The 20577-nt window shown below is 44.9% G+C and overlaps 1 protein-coding gene across 4 annotated transcripts in view; it reads right to left on the bottom strand.

Annotated features, from left to right (window-relative positions):
• CSMD2 (CUB and Sushi multiple domains 2) overlaps positions 1 to 20577 on the bottom strand; it is a 640139-nt gene that overhangs the window by 409081 nt on the left and 210481 nt on the right. For all 4 annotated transcript variants that reach the window (XM_019547773.1, XM_019547775.1, XM_019547774.1 and 1 more), the window contains exon 5: positions 9977 to 10184. In XM_019547773.1, the coding sequence (XP_019403318.1) occupies positions 9977 to 10184 (208 nt within the window). The remainder of the gene's footprint in view (positions 1 to 9976; positions 10185 to 20577) is intronic.

Here is a 20577-nt window from a genome sequence, read left to right as displayed (position 1 = left end):
TGGTCCCCTCTCCCCTCCTCCAGTCCCCCCTTCCCCTCCCCCTGCTTACCAGCATGGAGTCCGGGTCCAGCTCCCTGCCTGAATCATTAAAGCTCTCCGAATCTTTTTCGAATAGATTCAGAGACCTTTGAATTGATTTGGACCTTTTTATTGGTCCCCTGATTTGATTCGGATTTGGAGATTCGGCCACCAGATCAGGCCAGATCTCCTCTGAATCAAATCAGCACCGGAAGCTTTGCACAGCCCTAGGCACTATACCATCTAAGGGTCTGTTTTTCAGGCAGAACTCAGATGCAGCATCTTTTGCCTTGAGGTCATTGTGGGCACAACTCACCCGTATGCACAAAGAACATGGAGCTAAGCAAAGCCTTGCTCCTGCCTTAAAGGTGCAGGTGGTATGTAAGGAGTGCTAGTCACACAGGGATGACTTTCAATTTGGAAGAAAATATTACTTTTTGCAGCAGTAGAGGGCAACAGTGACACATCTGTCTGGCCAAATTCCAATCTGGATAATTACACTCTTCTGCCACCTTGATTTTGTAGGATCTAGAAAATATAGTCATCTGATGTGCTTTTAGATAGGAGCTTGTTTTTCATAATGAACCTTTCAAAACTATTTACATCTCAGGTTAAATTCTCAGCTGAAGATTAGGCTGGCAAGAGAGACATCAATCAAGGAACACCTAATGAACATCCAAGCATGGCAGGCATTACGCCACAGTCAAACAAACAGGATATCGGTCAGTTTTATTAGATGAATCTAATTTGTTTGGCAAGGGGGGAGAGGGTTATTAAATGGTTTCACAACTAAAATGAATTTTCATGGAGTGACAGGTCATTTGGTTCTAAGAAAATCGACATGTTAATATTTAAATTCAGGATATGGTAGTGCAGTAAAGGACACCATTTCTGGAGTACTCAATCACCCAGCAAAGACTGCACAGACACAAAATCTGCAGCATCCGCTTTCGCTGCTAAAAGAGCTGTCTACGAATTAGCAAGTGGTAAAAGGAAGGAGAGACTTGGGCAGACGCTCTCTAGGCTACCTCTGTTCTGCTGATTGTATTATTTTGTTCAATATCTTAATTAAAAATCTGGAAGATGGGATGGAGTGCACCCTAAGCAAGTTTGCAGATGACACCAAGCTGGGGGGCGTAGCAGATACACTGGAGGGTAGGGCTAGGATTCAGTGTGACCTAGACAAAATTGGAGGATTGGGCCAAAAAGAAATCTCATGAGGTTCAAATAGGACAAGTACAAAGTCCTGCACTTAGGATGGAAGAAGCCCATACACTGGTACAGGCTAGAGACTGACTAGCTGGGCAGCAGATCTACAGAAAAGGACCTGGGGGTTACAGTGGACAATAAGCTGGATCTGATTCACCAGTGTGCCCTTGTGGCCAAGAAAATAACAACATGCTGGGCTGCATTAGCAGAGTGTTGTCAGCAGATCAAGGGAAGTAATTATTCCCCTTTACTCAACACTGGGGAGGGCCACATCTGGAGTCCTGTGTCCAGTTTTGGGCCCCCCACTATAGAAAAGATGTGGACAACCTGGAGAGAGTCCAGCAGAAGGCAACACAAATCGTTTGGGGGCTGGGGCACATGACTTATAAGGAGTCGCTGTGGGAACTTGGTGAAGTTTGGAGAAGAGAAGACAGAGGGGATTTAATAGCAGCCTTCAACTCCCTGGAGGAGGGCTCGAAAGCAGCTGGAGCTAGACTGTTTTCAGTGGTGGCAGGTGACAGAATGAGGAGCAACGGGCTCAAATTGCAGCACGAAAAGTTTTGGCTTCCATTGGATATTAGGAAGAACTTTCTCACTAGCAGGGTGGTGAAGCACTGGATCAAGGTGATCCACAGTGGTGGTGGACTCTCCATCCTTGGACGCTTTTAACGCCCAGCTGGACAAAGCCTTGGCTGGGATGATGTAATTGGGGCTGGTCCTGCTTTGAGCAGGGGGTTGGACTATATGTGACCTCCTGAGATCCCTTCCAACCTCATTTTCTGTGATTCTATTGGTATTTCCATAGCATGTAGGCTTCTCAGCCACAGACTAGGATCCCACTGCACTAGGTGCTGTACAAATATGGAACACAAGGTTGCCCACCCTTTACCTATTTTGTCCACTTAGATCACAAGCTCTTTGATGCAGATGCTTCCCTGGCCAGGGACTTCTACAGCACCCAGCAAAATAAAGCTCCTAGCTCAGTTGAGGTTTTAAATATGATTGTAAAAACAACTGAAAAAACACATAATTTTAATTTCCTGTCTTTCTGTTCTTATCTTTGGGAGGTTTAGCTTAATTGCTTTCCCAGCCAGACTATAATGATGCACACTTCAAGTTTTCCTTCCGAATCCTTTTTTGGTGGGGGGTCAGTAGAGATCCTTCAAAGTTCTTATATTCTAGTTGGCATCCCATCGGACCAAGTAGTTTGCCTATTAAAAGTTAGTTTAGTTGATGCTCTCACGTATCAAGAGTCATCCTGTTAATTTGCAAGACCCTTCCCAGAAGGTTATCAGCTCCAATTCACTCCTTAGTGACATCTAAAAATAATAAAATCAGACATAGTGTTATTGACTTGTATTACTCAGTGGTGTTTCCTTGACTATCATTATTCTTTATTAGCTGTATTACAGTAGCAGTATAGTGTGCTGGTACTGGGTATGACAGTCCCTGCTCCAGTAAGGTACAATCTAAACTGACATGACAGAGATAAGAGTGGAGGAGGAAGCATCATTCATATTTTAAATGACAGGCAGGAGAAGCTAAAGGTATTTCTATACTGTAGCTATAACCTGGGTAAAGTAGCCTGTCCTGATTTCTGTACTCCACAGCTCGCCTGTTACTGGTACCTGAGTGAAGTAATGTAAAGCCATGCCTCTACGCCTGAAATAGTCTTACGTGATTTATCCTAAGGCACATATAAAACAGAACAGAAACTTGAACCTCTCTCTCAGCTTCTGTCCAGTGTTTTATCCACCAGACTATACGGGAAAATTGAGCCCTTCTGGGCTACCATTCTTATTAAGAGAAACGTAGCTCATAATCATTCAGGGAGCACCTCTTGTTGTGATGTACCAGGAAAATAAATTTCAGGGGTATTTTATCCATCAGGCAAAGTAGCTTGGTAATCATTTAGGTTATCAGATTTGCTATAACCTCTTTGGATCCTCTTTTTTTGTGGGGGTGGAGGAAAGGAAGCTGTAAAATATACTGACATGGCTGAAAGAGAGCTGGTATAAGGACCATGAGATTATATAGAAGGAGGAGAATAATTTAAGAGGGGAAATAATTCAGGCTATCACTGAATCTTGTCCAGCTAGATTCAAGTATCCAAAGCCAGGCAGGGAACATATAGGGACAGTTGTGTAATATCCTGGGACATTCCCTTTGAGATGTACTCAACCAAGTTACCTGGAAGAAATGGTTTGGCTCCCCTAGTGAATCCATCATAGGTTTAGAGCGAGCATTGCGACAAGTGCACAGGACTCAAGGCTGCCTTGTGGCCCCTAAATGTTTGTATTTTCAGTTTTTGAGATACTGGCTACAGACTCCTGGGCTCCAAAGTTTTTATGGGAGCTGGACCTCCACAACTGAGAATGGCGATTCAGATTGGGCACTGGAGGCCAGTATGCCCAAAATAAATGGGCAGCCTGGAAATGACAGCCAAGGGCCTTACAGCAGCACTAGGAAAGACCCCAACCCAATGCACACATGCTCAAGACTTCTTTAGGGATTAGCTGCTAGTTTAATCCCCCCCCAGAGCCCCCTTTCATTTTAGATTGTATAGCTGTTGAACCTAGATGTAAAGAAAGCTTTAACTGAAAAAAAAAAAAACAACCACCCTCAAATCTACATATGGATGACAATACAGGTGTTTCTTATTCCTTCCCCACCAAGTGCTCATCCATTTTGTAGTCAACGGTGCCCAGGGTTAGGTCAACCAGTTCAACCAAACCACATCAAGAAGAATTGAGGCAGCTACAGGCATCTTTCTGCAGTGTAAAAAAACGGTACTGCCATCTCTCCTTGCTAGAATTTTATTTCTCACCTTTCAAGGAAATCTGGGCCCAAGGTCCCAAAGAAAACCTGCGACAACAGTTAAAAGAGCTGTAAACGTGTTATTTTATTAATATGTCTCAAATAGCTATTCAGCTTCTATTGCTCCACTTGACACACAGATGCTTGGCACTGCAATATCTTTTCACTTTAAACTCACCATGGATGCCTGAGCGACCGAGGGCATGAGCAGAATGAGGGTTTGGATTGCATTCTCGAGTGGGCAGTTTCATGTGTCAAGACGCGGACGCAGTTTGGTAGATGTGACTGACGTGGCGACTGAGTTACTGATTGCTCAGGGGTTGAATGAATGGAACAGTTTCAGCAGTAAAGACTGGAATTATTTGCCTTCTGTCTGCACGGCTTCTAGAGGTGCTTGAAGAGCATGGACGAACAGGCAAGGTAGGCAATCCTATTCACCGACGCTGGGTGGTATTTAAAAATATAACAAAGACTAGGCTTTGCCACATTCCTCAAGTATTGCTGCATAGTAGGTATCACCAGTACACAAAACACAGGCCTTGTAGAAGGAACCCAGATCCAGTACACATTGGCTGCATCTACACGAGCGGCGGATTGTGCAGTTGTTACCGCGCAGTCATTTAGTACTTGCATAAGCAATAATTGTGCAATAACTGGTGTTCCTGCACAGTATTGTTGCTGCATGGTTTTTTCAGATGTTACTATGCACTGGCAACGAGCTACTGCACAGTAATGTCACATCATGGTTAATGGCCACCGGCAGAGCTCTCCCTTGGGGTGGGGGGGGAGGGGGCTAGTCGGGGTCGCCCCAGACCTCATGCTTTTGGGGGCCCCATGGACAGTGCTGTACAGGCCCCACAGACAGTGATATGGGTGCATGCTGAGGGTGCCACCACTCCAGGTGGCCACTGTGAGCCACCAGCTTCATGCTCTGGCTGTTTGCCACCCTCTCCCCCCACCGGCTACTTGCCACCCCCTGCCTTCCTGCATAGGCCCCGCACAGGCTGATATGTCGCAGGCCCTGCAACCCCCTAGGGCCGGCTCTCCCTAGCAGCATTACTGCATAGTAGCAATGAGATACTACACAGTAGCATCTTGTGTAGATGCACTCATTATCCATAAAATTATCCTGCCCGCAACCCCACAATTGTGTTTGGGAGAGTGAGCCAGTATCTCCTCTCAGACGCTCTGCTCTGCTCTCCTCTTCCTCCCACTTCTTTAGAAGTGGCAAGACAATCCATCGTGCAGAGGGCAAATCTCCCCTCTGCTACAAAGACTGCCCTAAATCTTTAATGCTGGAGGCTGCAAATGAGGGAGAAACAGTGGAAAAAACCCCAGTAATACCCAGATCACACTTCCTTTTTAGCATCTCTTCCCTGCCACTGCATGACACAGGATACTGGGCAGGGTGGACCTATTGCCTGACCCAGCCAGTAAATGGCAGTTTTTATGTTTTATGTACAATTTCATTCCCTTCATTCTTTACATATCAGTGCACAAGCACTGCAGAATTTAGCTTGCAATGTGAGGCTGCATCAATTCTTGCAAGGAAAACAGCAGTTTTAATTATACTTGCCCCAATCAAATTCACTTAATTTGCATGGATTGGTGCTCTTGTAAATATTTCTGTCATGCAATATTCTGCTGCTTCCGGGAGACATCAGAAATACTGCAGAATACAGGACAAAATTAGATGTTGTTTGTGTATATTTCTGGACCAGACTAAAACTGTTCATAATACTCATTAAATGAAATATGTCATTGCAAGGTACTTAGATGGAATGGTTTATTTAGCCATGAGCCTGCCACATTACCAATAATTAGAATTCAGTTTTCATAAAGAAAAGACAGAGACACAAAAGAAAAAGAGTTCCTAGCGATATTTTCAAGCTGAATCATATCAACATATTTAAAGAGTAGAAACGAGATTCAGTTCCCCCCCCCACAGGCAAAAATTATTTTAAAAAATGGGAAAAAATGAGTCATCTGAATTTAATTACCAGGCTCTGGGTACAGAAGGCTAGCTTTGAAAAGTGAAAATGTAAATAGGAATCTTTTTAATTTTGCTTATGGGGCTGAAAAGTTTATTTCTTTAGAAGACTAAACTGGGTCCTGCAAACTGGTCGGAATCTATGTGCATGTCAGGAAGGCACTAGGAGGGCCAGACGCGTGGTGTGGGAAGCAGCTCCTGCCATGGATAGTAAATCTGCCCATGCCCTGTGTTTCACTCACCCGTGCAGTACTACCATAGTGGCTGATCCACCTAAGAACTTCCTGCTAATCGCCCATCGCATTAGTCTTTCGTTGCAGAACAATTACAGGGAAGGAAGTCACATGTTATGAGCCACTTATGACCTATCTGGAGGACACCAGAAGAGCAGAGGTGTTACGGCTAAATAAAGACAGTCAAAAAGCCTGAGGCTGAACTGATTCAATCTTTGCAGGTTAGTCTAAGCTGCGCTGATTGAACCAACAAGCAAGTGAACAGACATTCACTTTTGATTCTGGAATTGCAGCCACATGCCTGCAGCAGCCCAGGCCAAAATCTGGGAGATGCTAGAGCACGCCTCTGCTGGAGCAGACAGCTTAGGCAAAGGCTAGACAAGAAGGGGTTTGCAGGGGAGGTGCAAAGCAACCTGGGATGCTAGGGGAACTGTTAGTTACCTTGAATCTGGAGTGGATCTAGGACACAAGTTCAATGAACCAATTTAACCTAAATCAGTTGAGTCTGATGCTACATCCATCCAGGTTTATCTTAAACTGGTTTTGGACATTTTGAAAGCAGTTTATATGGACTAAGCTCCTGTTGTGTTACAGATCTGAATCGGTTTCCAATCCCTTACACCGGTTTATGTGTAATTTCTGTCCGTAGCCTATGTGAGCCTTTGTCACAGGGTTGAACATCACTCTCAAGGAAGTATATTTTGGGACAACATTTTCCAAACGCAAGTTTCATTTGCAAAAGGAACCAAAGCCCTTGGAAATACAGCACTGAAAGTCAGCAGCACTTAAACTCCTAAATTAGCTGGCTGGTTTCAAACTTTCTACCTAGCGTTTATTAACACCCTCCATGTTAATATTTGTTTTTTACACAGATTTCCTTAAATGAGCATCATTTCCTTTTCCACAGGCTTCCAAGAGGCAACACTGCCTTACCGACACCCATGGGCTGAAGACTGCTTGCCTTTTATCCAACTGCTTCGAGCCCTACTGTACACACCACAGCCCATTGATCCTTACTGCAGTGCATAATAGCTAAGAAGTAATGGTGCCCTAAAATATTAATGCACGCTGATAAAAACAGTTTGCTCATAAAACAGCAACATCTAATTTTCAAAGGAGTCCAGGGAACAGTAAACAACTGGTATACGGTTTGGAAGCCGCTTCATATTACTAGATCCCGCACACTTAAATCTTATTCCCTCATAATTGCTGGGCAAATATAAATTACTTAAATGAATGTTATTTGCAGCAGTGGCAAAAGCCTTGTAAATAATCGTAATTTAATCTTACAGCCAGTAATCCCAGGTGACTCCTTCACTTGTTTCCAAGGTTTAATTCTTCCTCTTCTTGAGGCAGGCTGGGGTCTAAGAGAACATCTAGCAGCAGCAGGAAGTTGAGCGTGATGTTGAGGGTGCGCAGAAAGCAGAGGATCACAGTGCCTGATGCCATGGAGATACCCATTTCCCTACAGGAGCTGAAGGGATTTTAGTGCTGCAAAGGACCCGGCTGGGAGTGACAGCTCGGGTGAGCTAGCGTGACCCTTTGTCTACTGTAATGATGCTCCTCACATCACTCCCCTTGACATCTTTTCCAGCCTCCCCTTCCGCAGCTGCAGGGGTGATGTTTTGCCATTAAGAACCTTTCAACTAGTATCAAAATGCTACCCTCCTTCGTTTCAGCTCCTGTCCTAACCAGCTGCTCCTGAGACTGGATGCACCTCATGACTTCTGTCGTTGTCAATCAAGCACGCTTTCCCAAGCACTACATTCGCAAGCACAAGATAACAATGCTGCAAAAAACGTCTTCCACTTGTTAAGCAGGTTACTTCTCTCCGCTCGTCCTTCCATTGTAAAAGATCTGTTAGGTTGTCTCTAATTTTCAGTCTCTACTACTACTAGCCAGTTCAAGCATTCCCTTATTTTGGCAGGACTTTGTTCACATCTGTGTACCGATTCCCTCTGTGGCACATACACATTTCCCATCCCTGTGCCCTTCCACCACTTTAACTGCTGAGAATTATTTGCATCCGAAATAAAAGAATCAGGGATCTAAGAATACAGGAAGGGCATATTCTGTCCTCTGCCTGGGTAAACCTGGTTATTCCCTCGTTCTAGGAGGATCACACAACCTGTTTCTTATTTGATCCTTGGTAAGAAGACAGAGGTATGATGAGTAAGCTGGCACGAAACATATGCACGCACGCACACATGCACCCTCCACCACGACCGAGGAAACCTGCAGAGACTAGATCTCTTTGCCAGGGCCCAAACCCTGGGATCTTCCCCCTCTTATGTAGACTTCTCTCTCAGAGGCATGAACTTGCCCCTCCAAACCAAGCCTCTTCATTTACAGTAAATTCCCTTGATACTTAACTGATCACTTTTGCTCCAATACACAACACGGCTGCTTTCCTATCACCCATTTCAGTTATTCTTTTAGTTCTCCTCTTCTTTAACTATGCTTATTTTTCTCCTTACAAATCATTCGTGAAAAGGAACGCCAAATCAATTAGTTTATATATATGTAGCTACTCCCCCCGCCCTCCATGCACCCATTTTCAAGCTACATTAAAGATAACTATAGAAAACAGAAGACCGACTTCAACCCAAATTAGTGAAAAAATGTGGGTGTTTGGATCCCTGGAGTTAATTCAGAACATTTCAAGAGCCCCAGAACTGGGGCTTAGGAGGTTAGGAGGTACGGCAATCTGGGATTTCGGGGACTTTCACCTGGGTTCATCTCTATTTGCATGCCAGATGGTGAAATGATGGGCTGCCTCCTCTCTAATTTTCACTCCCTTCCACTAAGTAGCAAGGGAATATAAAATGAAACCAAAGTCTCAGTAGACCCAAGTTTCGGCAAAACATTATTAATAATCAAACACAAGCTTCTTTATAACTTTTGAAACCATGGAACAAAGAATCAACCTTGTCAAATCCCCGTGGGGCATCCTCTAATACTTTTGGAGTTTTTGTTTTGCTGGATGCTATGTGTTCAAAAGGCAGTTGTCAAAGTACATGCTCCCTCTTTCCCTGGTGATACCATTGCCCCGACCACGGTGGCATTACTGGTAGATTAAGGAACTCGACCGAACTGGACACGACTACTGAGTAATACATTCCTCACCAATAAAAGGTGCCCCTTTTCCTGAAAGCATGCATATTTATGCAGCAGTCAGGCTAAAAACTTAGTAGAATCAGAGAAAAGGAATATTTAATTTTTCTCTGCAGCCTCCTGTACGCAGAACAAACCAAACCGCAGCACATCTGCCACAGGTCCAGTGACAATAAAGTTAACTGCCTGATAATGTATTTAGCCATAATCAGACAAAAGAGGGCATTAAGGCTACTATTGTCCAGGTTTTATTATTTCCGTGACCCAAAGACACACCACAGAACCCCTTTTTTCCCTGGGCAGGCTGCAAAAATACAGGCACTTACCACAGTAAGTGCAACAGGCACTAATCATAGTAAGTCTTAAGCAAGGAATTGGGACAGGGGAACCCACATGTAAAATGTGTCATGACTATGGATCAGGGAAAAAAAATCTTCAGCTCCTGGAAGTGTCCTCATGCTATTTGCTCAGGCACAAATCAAAGTGAACACAAGCTATCCCATGAATATTTAACTTCACAGCTAAAATTCTATGTGCACAGATTTAATTAGATACATACACAAGCGTGTAAAAAAAAAAAATCCAAATCACTGACCAGAGTGATGATCCCTCCGTTCCAGTGACTTCTAAAAAGTCATATCCATCTTCTAACTGGAAATCCATGAAAACCAAGGCAATGGTGTCTCCAGGCTCCGCTAGAATAGTCCACGTACAGTCTGCATTGTTGCTGTACTCTGACGGAAAATGAGGGCTGGAGATAATTCCACTCTGTCCCCGTAATGTCCCTCCACAAGCATCATCAGCTGAAAGGTAGAAAACACACATAATGAGCCTTTTGCTGGAAAGGGAACAGAAAACAATTGTGCCAGCAAGGAGCTGAAGCAACAGGGTCTTTGGTTTTTGTTCTTCCCTGTAATAAGATAAAGCTTTCAGGAGGAACAAAAAGTGATTCATATGCCACATTTGAGATGACAGGAAAATTATGATCGATATTCTCTCCCAAATCCAAAGTGGGAGCAGACAGTTAAAAAAAAAAAAAAAAGGGGGGGGGGGAGGAGGTCATTGATTGGTACATAATGACAACTCGCCACAGGCAGCAGAAAGAGGAATAAATCAAACAACACGCGCTATACAAAGGATAATACCAGATTAACAGCAGATTGGCAAAAGCAAGTCTGAACAACTAAAGTTGATATATATTGGTTATATTAGACAGATACATATTGGCTTATTTTTAATTTTCTCAGAGCTCTATCCTTGTACTGGCATTTGATCAAAGAAATCACACAACTCCCATTGCACACGGAGAGACGTGTCACCCAAAGACAAGGAGATGAGTTGCTATACATGTGTCACATCCAAGGCTCGTAGTCTACCCCCACACGGAGCAACCCTGCAGATGCCATATTCTGGCATGACCTTTGCAGGTGAGGGGGAAGAAGCACAGAAAGAGGAAAGCATTACTTTGGTGTTATACCCAGGTCTTCCTTTCAAGCCAGCAGAAGATGGTTCCTGATGCAGGAATGTTAGGAAAGCAAGCACTGGTCACATTTTACAGCATTCCCCACCCGATCTCGAAGCTCCTAAGAGAAGCCAGTGTTACTGCAGACAGCCCTGTAGGTGCCCAGTTGCTGTGAAAAGGCAGTATTTTGTTGATTTTAGAGAAACAAGCCTGATTTGCATTAGTAGAGGGTCTGGCCTGTTGCAGGTCTTTCCCAACAAGGGACCGTGGACAGGTTGATACCTGTTACGCCGCTCCGATGATGATAGGGTAGCTGTGTAAGAATAAACGTCACGTTTCTTTTTGCGGCATTGGCCCTAGCTTAGGCAGATGGAATACAGGGCTATTGATCTAGGTATCTATGCAGCATTGAGGACCCCGCATGGCATCTGCCCCTGTGTGCACTGCAATCAAAATATCTGATGGAGCACAAGACTTTACAAAGGAAAATGATTATAATACAATCAACCACTTCATTTGACTTAGGGATGAGCAAAATATGGCCCATGGGCTGGATCCAGACTGCCAACTGACTGGATTTGGCCCATGGGCAGGTGCCTGTCAAGTGAATGGATCTAGCCTGTGGATGGGTGGTGGCTCTGGCAACTGCATGGTGCCAAGCAACCAGGGCTGCTTCCGGTGTGCTGGGTGCTCTCTCCCTCTCTAGGCTGGGGCTGCCACCAGCATGCAAGCATGAACCCGCCTGAAGCTGTAGCATGACCCTCTGCACACCCCCACCCTGCCCCCAAGTCCAGATCTGGCAGCTGCTGACCACATCCACAGCTGCCCAAACGCGGCTAGCAGCTTCCAGGTCAGGGCTCTTGGCATGGGGTGTGCAACAGCTCTAAGTAGGTTCAGGCAGCCGTAGCACACCCCACCCCCTATCCCCAGGCAGTGGGATGTGCTAAAACTGCGGGCAGGGGGACTGTGGGGGCAATGGGGGGCATGCTAAAGCTACAGGTGGGTTCAGGTTTCTATACTGGTCACAGCCCCAGGAGGAAGGGATGGGGAGGGGGAGAGAGACGTGGCTCTTGGTAGGTCACCGAAACTCATTAAGGAGCCCAGCCCAGATAACTGCCCACCCATGATCTAAATTGCACAGCCTGCTATTAGGCAGGTAAGACACACACTTGCCCTGAAAAACTGGAGGTGTCCCGACACCATGTGAGTGGGCTCGTGATAAGATAATATAGATCACAACCTTTTTCTAAGTGAAGAGTCTAAGCCCGCCCAGTCTAAGCCCAGAGGTAAAAAGACAAATGAGAAACATTTAAAGGGGCAAAGGAAAGAAAGGACTGGGGTTACAACAATATACATTTTTGGAATTTCATTGCTTAGTCATGCACCCTGCCAAGGTTTCTGAGTTGTTTTAGACATTTGTACATTTGGTTGGTTAAACCCTTTAAAACCCATCTGCGTTTTACCTCTTGGGTTATTGTCTGCAACACTCTAGTATCAGAACTGACATTAGGAGTGGTCTTATAGGTCTTGTAGGAGTTTTGTGTTAAATCTTCTATATTTTCTGTGCCTCTGGCATTTCCCAGATTCCAAAAGTGGCTCAACATCCATTAAGGGAAAGGTTGGGGTGCGGAGGTCTTTCAGTTTTTAGGACAGATGCTAAAAATGGTCACTAGAAGCCTAATTTTAAGGAGGAGGGAGGGCTTCGTTGGCTTAGTTGGTTGCAACATCTTGGCCATATGTATGAGTCTCTCCAGATTTAAAACCCTCTTGCAACTTTAACTGTAGTCTTACTACAATTCAGCTAGTGTGTGCACATCTTCTTTGACATGCCCGCACATACTGCACACATAAGCACTGCTGTACACATCCATCAAGAATTATGTAACGTTCCGCTGGCCCCAATCCTGCTAGTCACCTCAACTGGGTCGACCCTTACAGGCACGTGAAATCTGGCAGGAAAGCCACTGAGGTCAGCTTGAGCACAGGGACCTGCCTGCAAAAAGTCCATTTCAGGGCAAGAGCGACTGGCTGGAGAGGGCTAAAACAAGAGGCAATTCTGTGACTTGGAGCACAGTTGACTGGGTTTCACACTGCGATGCTAACTATGTAGAGGCCTGTAAGAATTATTGGGGGAACATTGCACTTAAAGTCATATTTCATGGTTATGCTAAAGCCATTAAAATACAGCCTTCAGGTGACGTCATAGCCATGAAATATTAATCGGTTCTGTTTTAGCAGCTGGCAGTGGAAACTGTGCTATGCCTATTAAGAAACATAGATGTTGAGGGAAGCAAAGCCGTATTAGGTCATTCAGTCCATCTCCCCATGAGTGGAGGCTTATTCTCTACTGGGCATTTACTAATGATGTATTTAGTCTAATTTTAAACATCCCAAGTGGCAGAGGTGCTACCACTTCCCTGGGGAAGTGCTTCCATAACCTAATGCATCTTACTGTCAAGGGAGAAAAAAACCAAAACCCTTCTTGACATTTCTTGCCTAAGTTCTCTCGGTAAATCCCATCCTTTACTCCTACATTACAACCCCCTTAGCTAACCTCCATAGCTTCTTCTCCCTCCTTGCTGTCTTCGAAGGATGGAGAAACCACAGGCAGTTCAAAGATATTTTTTTCCTCCTTCCCCTGTCAACTGAGTCCTTGTTTTCCTCAAAGGGAGTTGTTTCAAATAGACAAAAAGTTTCCAGCCCCAAGGAATTTGTTGGCCAAGGCTATAGGGCAGAGAGATACTCAAGAGCTGGTGTAAGTCGGTACTCCAGGCACAGCACAAATGCTGCTCTTATTCATTACAACCGTTTCCACCTCTCTGCTTCCACTTGCAGCCTGCTTTTCCACTCTGCCTGCTGTCTGCTTCCAAATTCCTTCATCTGCATCTCTCTCCTCCCAACACAATCTCTCCTAAGCAGAATGCAAATATCATGGAGTTTATGCTACAGTTAAAATGCTAAACCCACATTCAAGCTGAAAATTAAGCAAAAATAATTCTGCTTTTTTTTTTCTCCACTTTTCAAACTTCTCTTCCCTTCCATTTCCTTAATGAGCTTCAGGTTTTGATGCTTAAAAGGCAGTCATCCTTAAGAAAGCAAGTTGACTTGTCATTAAAGCTCAAGACAGTTCCAAACAAGAAACAGGATCTGCTATTTGTTACAGGCACCTTCCTTTCCAACTAAGCCTCAGGTTAAATAATAATAATAATAATAATAATAATAATAATAATTAAAAAAAAAAATCTCAAGAGGCTAAATAACTTAAGAGCCTAAACCTCATTTTCAAAAGTGACTTGTGTATGTTCAAGCCTAAGCTCCTTTAGCTCTCGACATGTCTTTGGTTCCAAAGCCAGTATTGAAAATGAGCGTGGGAGCTTCTGAAAAAATTTACCCTTAACTACCTGATATATACTTAGGATTACGGGTGAAATTTTCAGTGATGCATAGGGGAAAGTGGTCATCAAAATCTCTTAAAATGAATTAAATGTATATGTTCCATGCACCCCTAAGACCTTTACTTTTATAACAGTTACTTCTCCACAGGTAGCTAGCATGGGCCCCACCCTAACTGTGCATGCATCACATGTGCTCAAGACTGATTGTTTTTTCTTGATTAGCAATATTGTCAGTGCCACAAGAGACTCGTGGTCCATGTAAGGGCACGAAGGGTAGGGTTGACAGTCCCCTTGCAATTTAAAGGCCAGGGCGCTGAGGACTTCTGAAAAGCAGGGAGGGAGGGTGCACACCAGATTTATGCTCCCTACAGTACTTCTAAGACCACAGTTATAATAGGGCAGGGGGTGTCAAACATTTGGCCCGTGAGCCAGATCCAACCCCCAGAGCCATTCTAGGGAGCCCACCAAGAGTATAGGAGTTAGGGGCATGACTGGGAGACATAGTCTGCTGCAGTTTTCAGGCCTCCAAAGCCCCTCTGCACATGGCCATCAGCATCACATGGAGCGAGTGAGAGGTCCACTTACCCTGTAGATGTTTGGCCCCACTGTCACCAGATCCCTGCTGCTGCCACCACCGGAGCCCCGCCACCATTACCAGACCATCCTGCCTGGAAGGAGCCTTGTAATCAGGATCCAGCCAGGGCTTGATTAACATTGTGGCAAGGTGGATTTTAAAGGAATGAGATGTCCTACGTGTTTCAGGAGTGAGATATAGTTTAAGATCTTTGGTATTAGAGCCTTGCAAGGTCAGTAACTTTCTCTGTTTGTCCACCTGGAAAATACTTCCATCTGAAGCAGTCTGTCCCTTGCTCCAATTAAGATTTCTCTGAACCAGCAAAAGCAGCCTCTGCCAGAGTTACTCAACCAGCCAACACGGAGTCTACCAGATTCAGTGAGCATCGGATATAGCTATCTTACTGGCACCGCAACAGGCAGATAGAGGTGGGCAGGGGCACAGGGTGCAGTTTGGCAGGGAGGCGGAGCAGCGTGGTATGCCAGGCAGGCGAGTCGATAGGCACTGCTGCTGTGGGAGCAAGGCGAGTGGACTGGCACAGGCGCCAACCCGCCAGCACATGCCCAGTCTGGGTCCTCCTGAGCAGCTGCTGGAGGTGCAGGGGCAGGCTGGGCTGGGCACTGCTCCCTCCTGCCAGGGATCAGATGGGGAAGGGCAGGGGGAGAGTGCTCCTGTGAGCATGGTTTGTTCTTGTGTGTGCATGCATGCATGCGTGCGTGTTACCCCCCTGACCATGGTGCCCTGGGCAGTCACCCATCCCTAAGGTCCAGGTCTGCTTACTGCAGGGGTGGGCAATATGTGGCCCGTGGGCCGAATGCAGCCTGCCGGGCCATACTATCTGGCCCACGGGGCCCCTAAAAAATTTAGAAAATTAATATTTATCTGCCCCTGGCTGCGTCATGTGGCCCTTGATGGCTTGCCAAAACTCAGTAAGTGGCCCTCCACCCGAAATAATTGCCCACCCCTGGCTTTAGAACAGTACATTCAGAGGGCTAAAAGATGGATAAGTAGTCTCTGGAAAATATACAGAAGATCTCACAGTTAAAGCTGTCTTGACTAACAACGTTGCTATTGTGACAGCTAGACTTATTCCCTAAAGCTGCTTACAGAAGTTAAACAAAAGTGGCGCCTTACTTTAAATGTGGCACACTCTTGCACGTAGCTCAGCGCATGCCCAAAAGAGGCACCCCATTAGTAGGACACAGCTCACTCAATGCGTGTATAGTTTAGGTGCTTTAGTGGGGCTTTTGGGTCACCTTTACCTAATAGCTGATTGAATGAGCTTTGCCAAAAAGCCCCGACTGAAGCACCTGATCGAGGGTGGAGCTGCGGCAAACTAACGCGCTGCTTCTTCTGATAAAATGCGTTGTTTTTTTTAATGTCTGTAAGCAGTCTAAGTGATGCTGGATATTATCCTGGGATATCTGATGGGCAATTATACAGAATATTCTCTGTGGCTGTAAGCAACAGGGCTAGGAGCCATGGCCTCAAGCTTCAGCAGGGAAAATTTGAGTTAAAGATTAGGAGGAACTTTCTGACTATGAGGATGGTCAAGCATTGGAACAGACTACCCCAAGAAACTGTGGGATCTCCATCCTTGGAAATTTTTAAGAGCAGGTTAGACAGACACTTGGTTTAGTCAAGGACAATGCTGTCTCGAGCAAGCGACTGGACTAGATGACTTTGTGAGGTCTGTTCCAGCCTTGCTTTCCTATGATCTCACAACAGGCAAGGCTTCTCAGACAAAGCACCCTCTTGAAACATGGGCTTCACCCAGGCAGAAAAGGCGCATGCTTTTCCTTTTCTTAAAAGTAATGAACTGCTTTGCAGGATGGGCAAAGCCCGAAGCCCGCAGGTTTTTATGATTTTGTATTTTTTTTGTAAACATTTGTATTTTATTTGTAAATATTTCTCCATGTAATATATTTTGCAATACATTTTTAGGATCAATATAATAAATAGTATATCAACCAATTAATAATTAAAATTAAAATAATGAAAATAAATTAATTGAATGATGTGAAGTATATATTATTGATATATTTTTGTAATATATTTTATGTATAAAAGCCCATGTTTGTTTTTTAATTATTTTGTATTTTACTGTTTTCACTGCAGGAGACTAGGAACTGGGGGAGTGCATATAATGTCTCGCCAGTGCTGTTCTGTCCAATAGTTGCTTGATTTATTCAGGGAGGTCAAAACAGAGGAAAAGTGATTCTGACTCCTCAGAAAATGTCTGAAGGAGCTCAGCCTGAACTAAGAACTAGCAGGTTAGACAGCAGATTTGCAGCAAGATGGAACAAGAGGTGACAAGACAGAATTAATGGAGGGTCACGGTTACCCACACAACCAAGCAGAAAAAGGACACAAACACAGGCCCAACAGAAACTGCTAGTCAAAAAACCCACACACGCATGTGCACTCCTGCGACACAATCTACACTAACACATATTCAAAGTACTCAACCTTCATTACACCAACCCCCCACAACTTCTACACCTGAATAATGGGTTTCTGTTCTTCCCCAGGTCAGCACCCGGCAACCTAGACATCATCATACTTACGATTGAACCATTTCAAGTTCCAAGTTATCTATACTACAGCCTCATTTATGGGTTTTTTTCCAGTTAAACATTCAGTAAAATGTTTTAAAGGAAATATTATGACATTTAAGAGCATCGATTCTTGGCTTTAAAGGTCAGATTTGCCAAAATTATAACTGCACCCATAAATTTGCATTCTCCATGTTTTCTGAATTCAAACCCCCCATTTTGGTGTACAGGGTGCTGGATGCATGGGCCAGGGGAAAAGGGAGATGTCCAGGTCTATAAGGGACACGAGCAGTTTTAGACCCTGCCTGATCTGCCCCGCAACTGAAATGTGTATGCAAGTCATTGTTCTGGGATGTCAAAAACTCTGGTGCGGAAAAATGCAATTTTAGAGACTGGTGTAATCCTTTTGAAAAATCTTGGCCCGAAATCTTTTCAGCCATAGCGTTACCAATCTAAGTTTAAAAAAAAAAAACAAACAACAAGCAGAGGAGATAGGAATGCATGCAGGCTGCAGCTTAGCAAAACATTATGCAGCAATTCACACACACTGCCCTCCTATAATGAGCCGTGAGCTTCAGCTATTGGGAAAAAAAAAAGAAACAAAAGAAACCTAGAAAAAAAAGTTGATATGCCACTAAAGCTGAAGGCATTTACCAGTTAGAAATGGAATCTGCTGCTTGCTACAGGTTATCTTATTCTACAACTAGACTCTATTAGCAGAAGCTATTAGAGCAAATGAAGTAGGAGGATCAAGAGAAAACATGGGCAGGAAGATAAAGGAAACCAAGAATTAATTTGACTTGTATTGTGGTACTGTGGCACTTTTGCATGTATGGCATTGTCAGATTCCTTGGTATTTATTTACAATGCACTATGAAAGCCTGTTAACTTTACAATGCATATTATAAAATACCATTTCCGATGCTTTAGTCAGGGGCTCTCGGGCTTTACAGTAAAAACACCTACTTTCAAGTGATTAAAACTCCAAGATATAACTCCAAGAAAAAAAGAATTCCTCCTGAATGAAATGTATCACAGAGGTTCTCCGAAGTGTCACACAGCCACTTATATGCTTTTATGGGGGGGAGTGGGATTTAGGAGCACTGCTTTGTAAGATCGGTCTAGAATGGAAGTATCAGATGCTTCTCGGACAAGACGAGCCCTGCTGACGGTACAAGCCACCGTCTGCAGGGCTGGGACTCACAGCTTCTCCTTCACAAAGCTGGAAAAGTCAAAGCCATCCTTTCACTCGCGCCAGCTCCTATTTCTCATGACCATCTGCTATCCAACTGCAGGCAGTCATCCGAACACGCAGAACGCAAAAGCACAGACACATGCTTCCCAGCCAGCCATGGCAAGCGATCAGATTAAATACCTAGGCTATTAAGTTGCTGTTGTGTTACATTAACATACTATATGTGTTGCATTAGCACCTCTGAGCCCCAGGGAGAGCAAAGCCCCCCCTGGGCAAGGTGCTCCACTAATACACCTGTCCGCAAGAGTCTGAACACAGACAAGGCTTGAGTGGAACTGGAGGCATAGCAAGGAAAGGCTATTTCCCCAAAGTCACGTGGCAGGCACGTCCAAGAGGACGTTTCCCACTGCCTTACTCACTGTGCCACGATGCTTTTCTAAAGTTTCAGCCTTTCCCTAATCCCATGCTCAGGATTTACTTCGCCTAATCAAGCAAATAATGTGAGATGCTTCCCTGGTCGCAGTGATAGGACATAGATCCTCCAGTCTCAAATTAAAGGCTTTTAAGATTCACAGCCCCCCTTGATAACTTTTCAGAGTCTACTGGTACCCTATTTAAAAACTAATTGATTTCTTGCAGTGCTTGTACTTTCTTGCATCATGTGATGCCCTTAAGGGATCCCATGGGGTAACAAGCAGGCAGGGGACCCCTGAGAGCATGGCAAGAGGTGGTGCATAGTGGCACGGGCTGCTTGGTGGGGTAGATTGAGGAACCTGGATGGGGGGGGATCATTAGATCCCTGAAGGAGGCAGAAGGGGGGTGACATTGGCCAATGGTGTAGAGGCTCGTGCCAGATGAGGGTGGTGGGGGTAGGTCCTTTTCATGCTCTGCTCTTTCCATTGTCCCTGCCCTCAGTTTTTACTTGAGGGGATAAGTAAGCCCCTTGCTCCTGAGGGTGCTCCTCCAAGGACTTGAATGCCAGACCACTACCTGTGGTCCCTCCCACCAGCTCTGGGATCAGCAGAAGGAGCTGGGTTGAAAAAAAAATGCAGCCCTGTGTCTGTCCATCCAATGCAGAGCATGCTGCTCGCAGCACAGGGATGATCGGTGCAGGGGCTGCGCTTTGCAGCACAGCTTTTTCCTCTGCTTCTCCCATGCTCCTGGAGCTAGTAGGAGAGGCCACGGGGAGTCCTGCTGGGCACTGGAGCAGGCATGGGGGGCCCAGCATATGGATGAACCAGTGCTCGCCTCCTCACACATCTTGTGGTCCCCTGGTTGAGAATCAGTGCCTTAAAGGATGAAGGCAAATAGGTAAGAGCAAGAATGAGCCATACAGTCTTGTAGGTGATCCAGTAGCCCCCAGCCCTTGAAATCTGCAGGCAACATGAGACCCTACAGTGCTGTTGGTCACCAGAAATTAAAGAGTTAAAAGTAGAGTTGATAAGGAAAACAAGAGTATAGTGTTTCCCCACTTCTGGTAATGGGTCTATAATGGGGAAGATACCACCGCAGTAGACAACAGCAGTCATCATGTAACGTGTTGAACACCTTGCTGGGCTCATTTGACCCCAGTACTCTTTCCTGCCATGGCAGGGGTCAGACTTGATGATCTGCTCAGGTCCCTTCCGACCCTAAAAACTACAAAACTATGAAATGTTCAGGCAATACTGAGCACATGAAGGATACTACTGGAGGAGTCCTGGTGTACTCTAATACCAATAACAAAGATGAACGAATGCAAAAGACACCAAGGTCCCCCATGCTGAGAAATAATACCACCCAACTTTCAACTCTAGATTCCCTCTGGCTTTCTCACCTCCAAGGATGCTTCAAACTATGGACACTTCTAAGTTGGAGGCAGTGAGGATAGCTTCAACAGCCCTTGTCCTTACATGAGCATCTTACTGCCTATCGCCAGAGAAAAGGAGACGGTGTACTAAAAGTAATGGAGGAAGGGGAGGATGGTTCTTTATTTGCTCTTAGTACATAGAGGATAAAGGAAGCTTCCTGGAGGA

This window comes from Crocodylus porosus, unplaced genomic scaffold (assembly GCF_001723895.1).
Source record: "Crocodylus porosus isolate Cpor-Errol unplaced genomic scaffold, CroPor_comp1, whole genome shotgun sequence".
Taxonomy (NCBI): domain Eukaryota; kingdom Metazoa; phylum Chordata; order Crocodylia; family Crocodylidae; genus Crocodylus; species Crocodylus porosus.
This window is presented reverse-complemented; position numbering and strand designations above follow the sequence as displayed.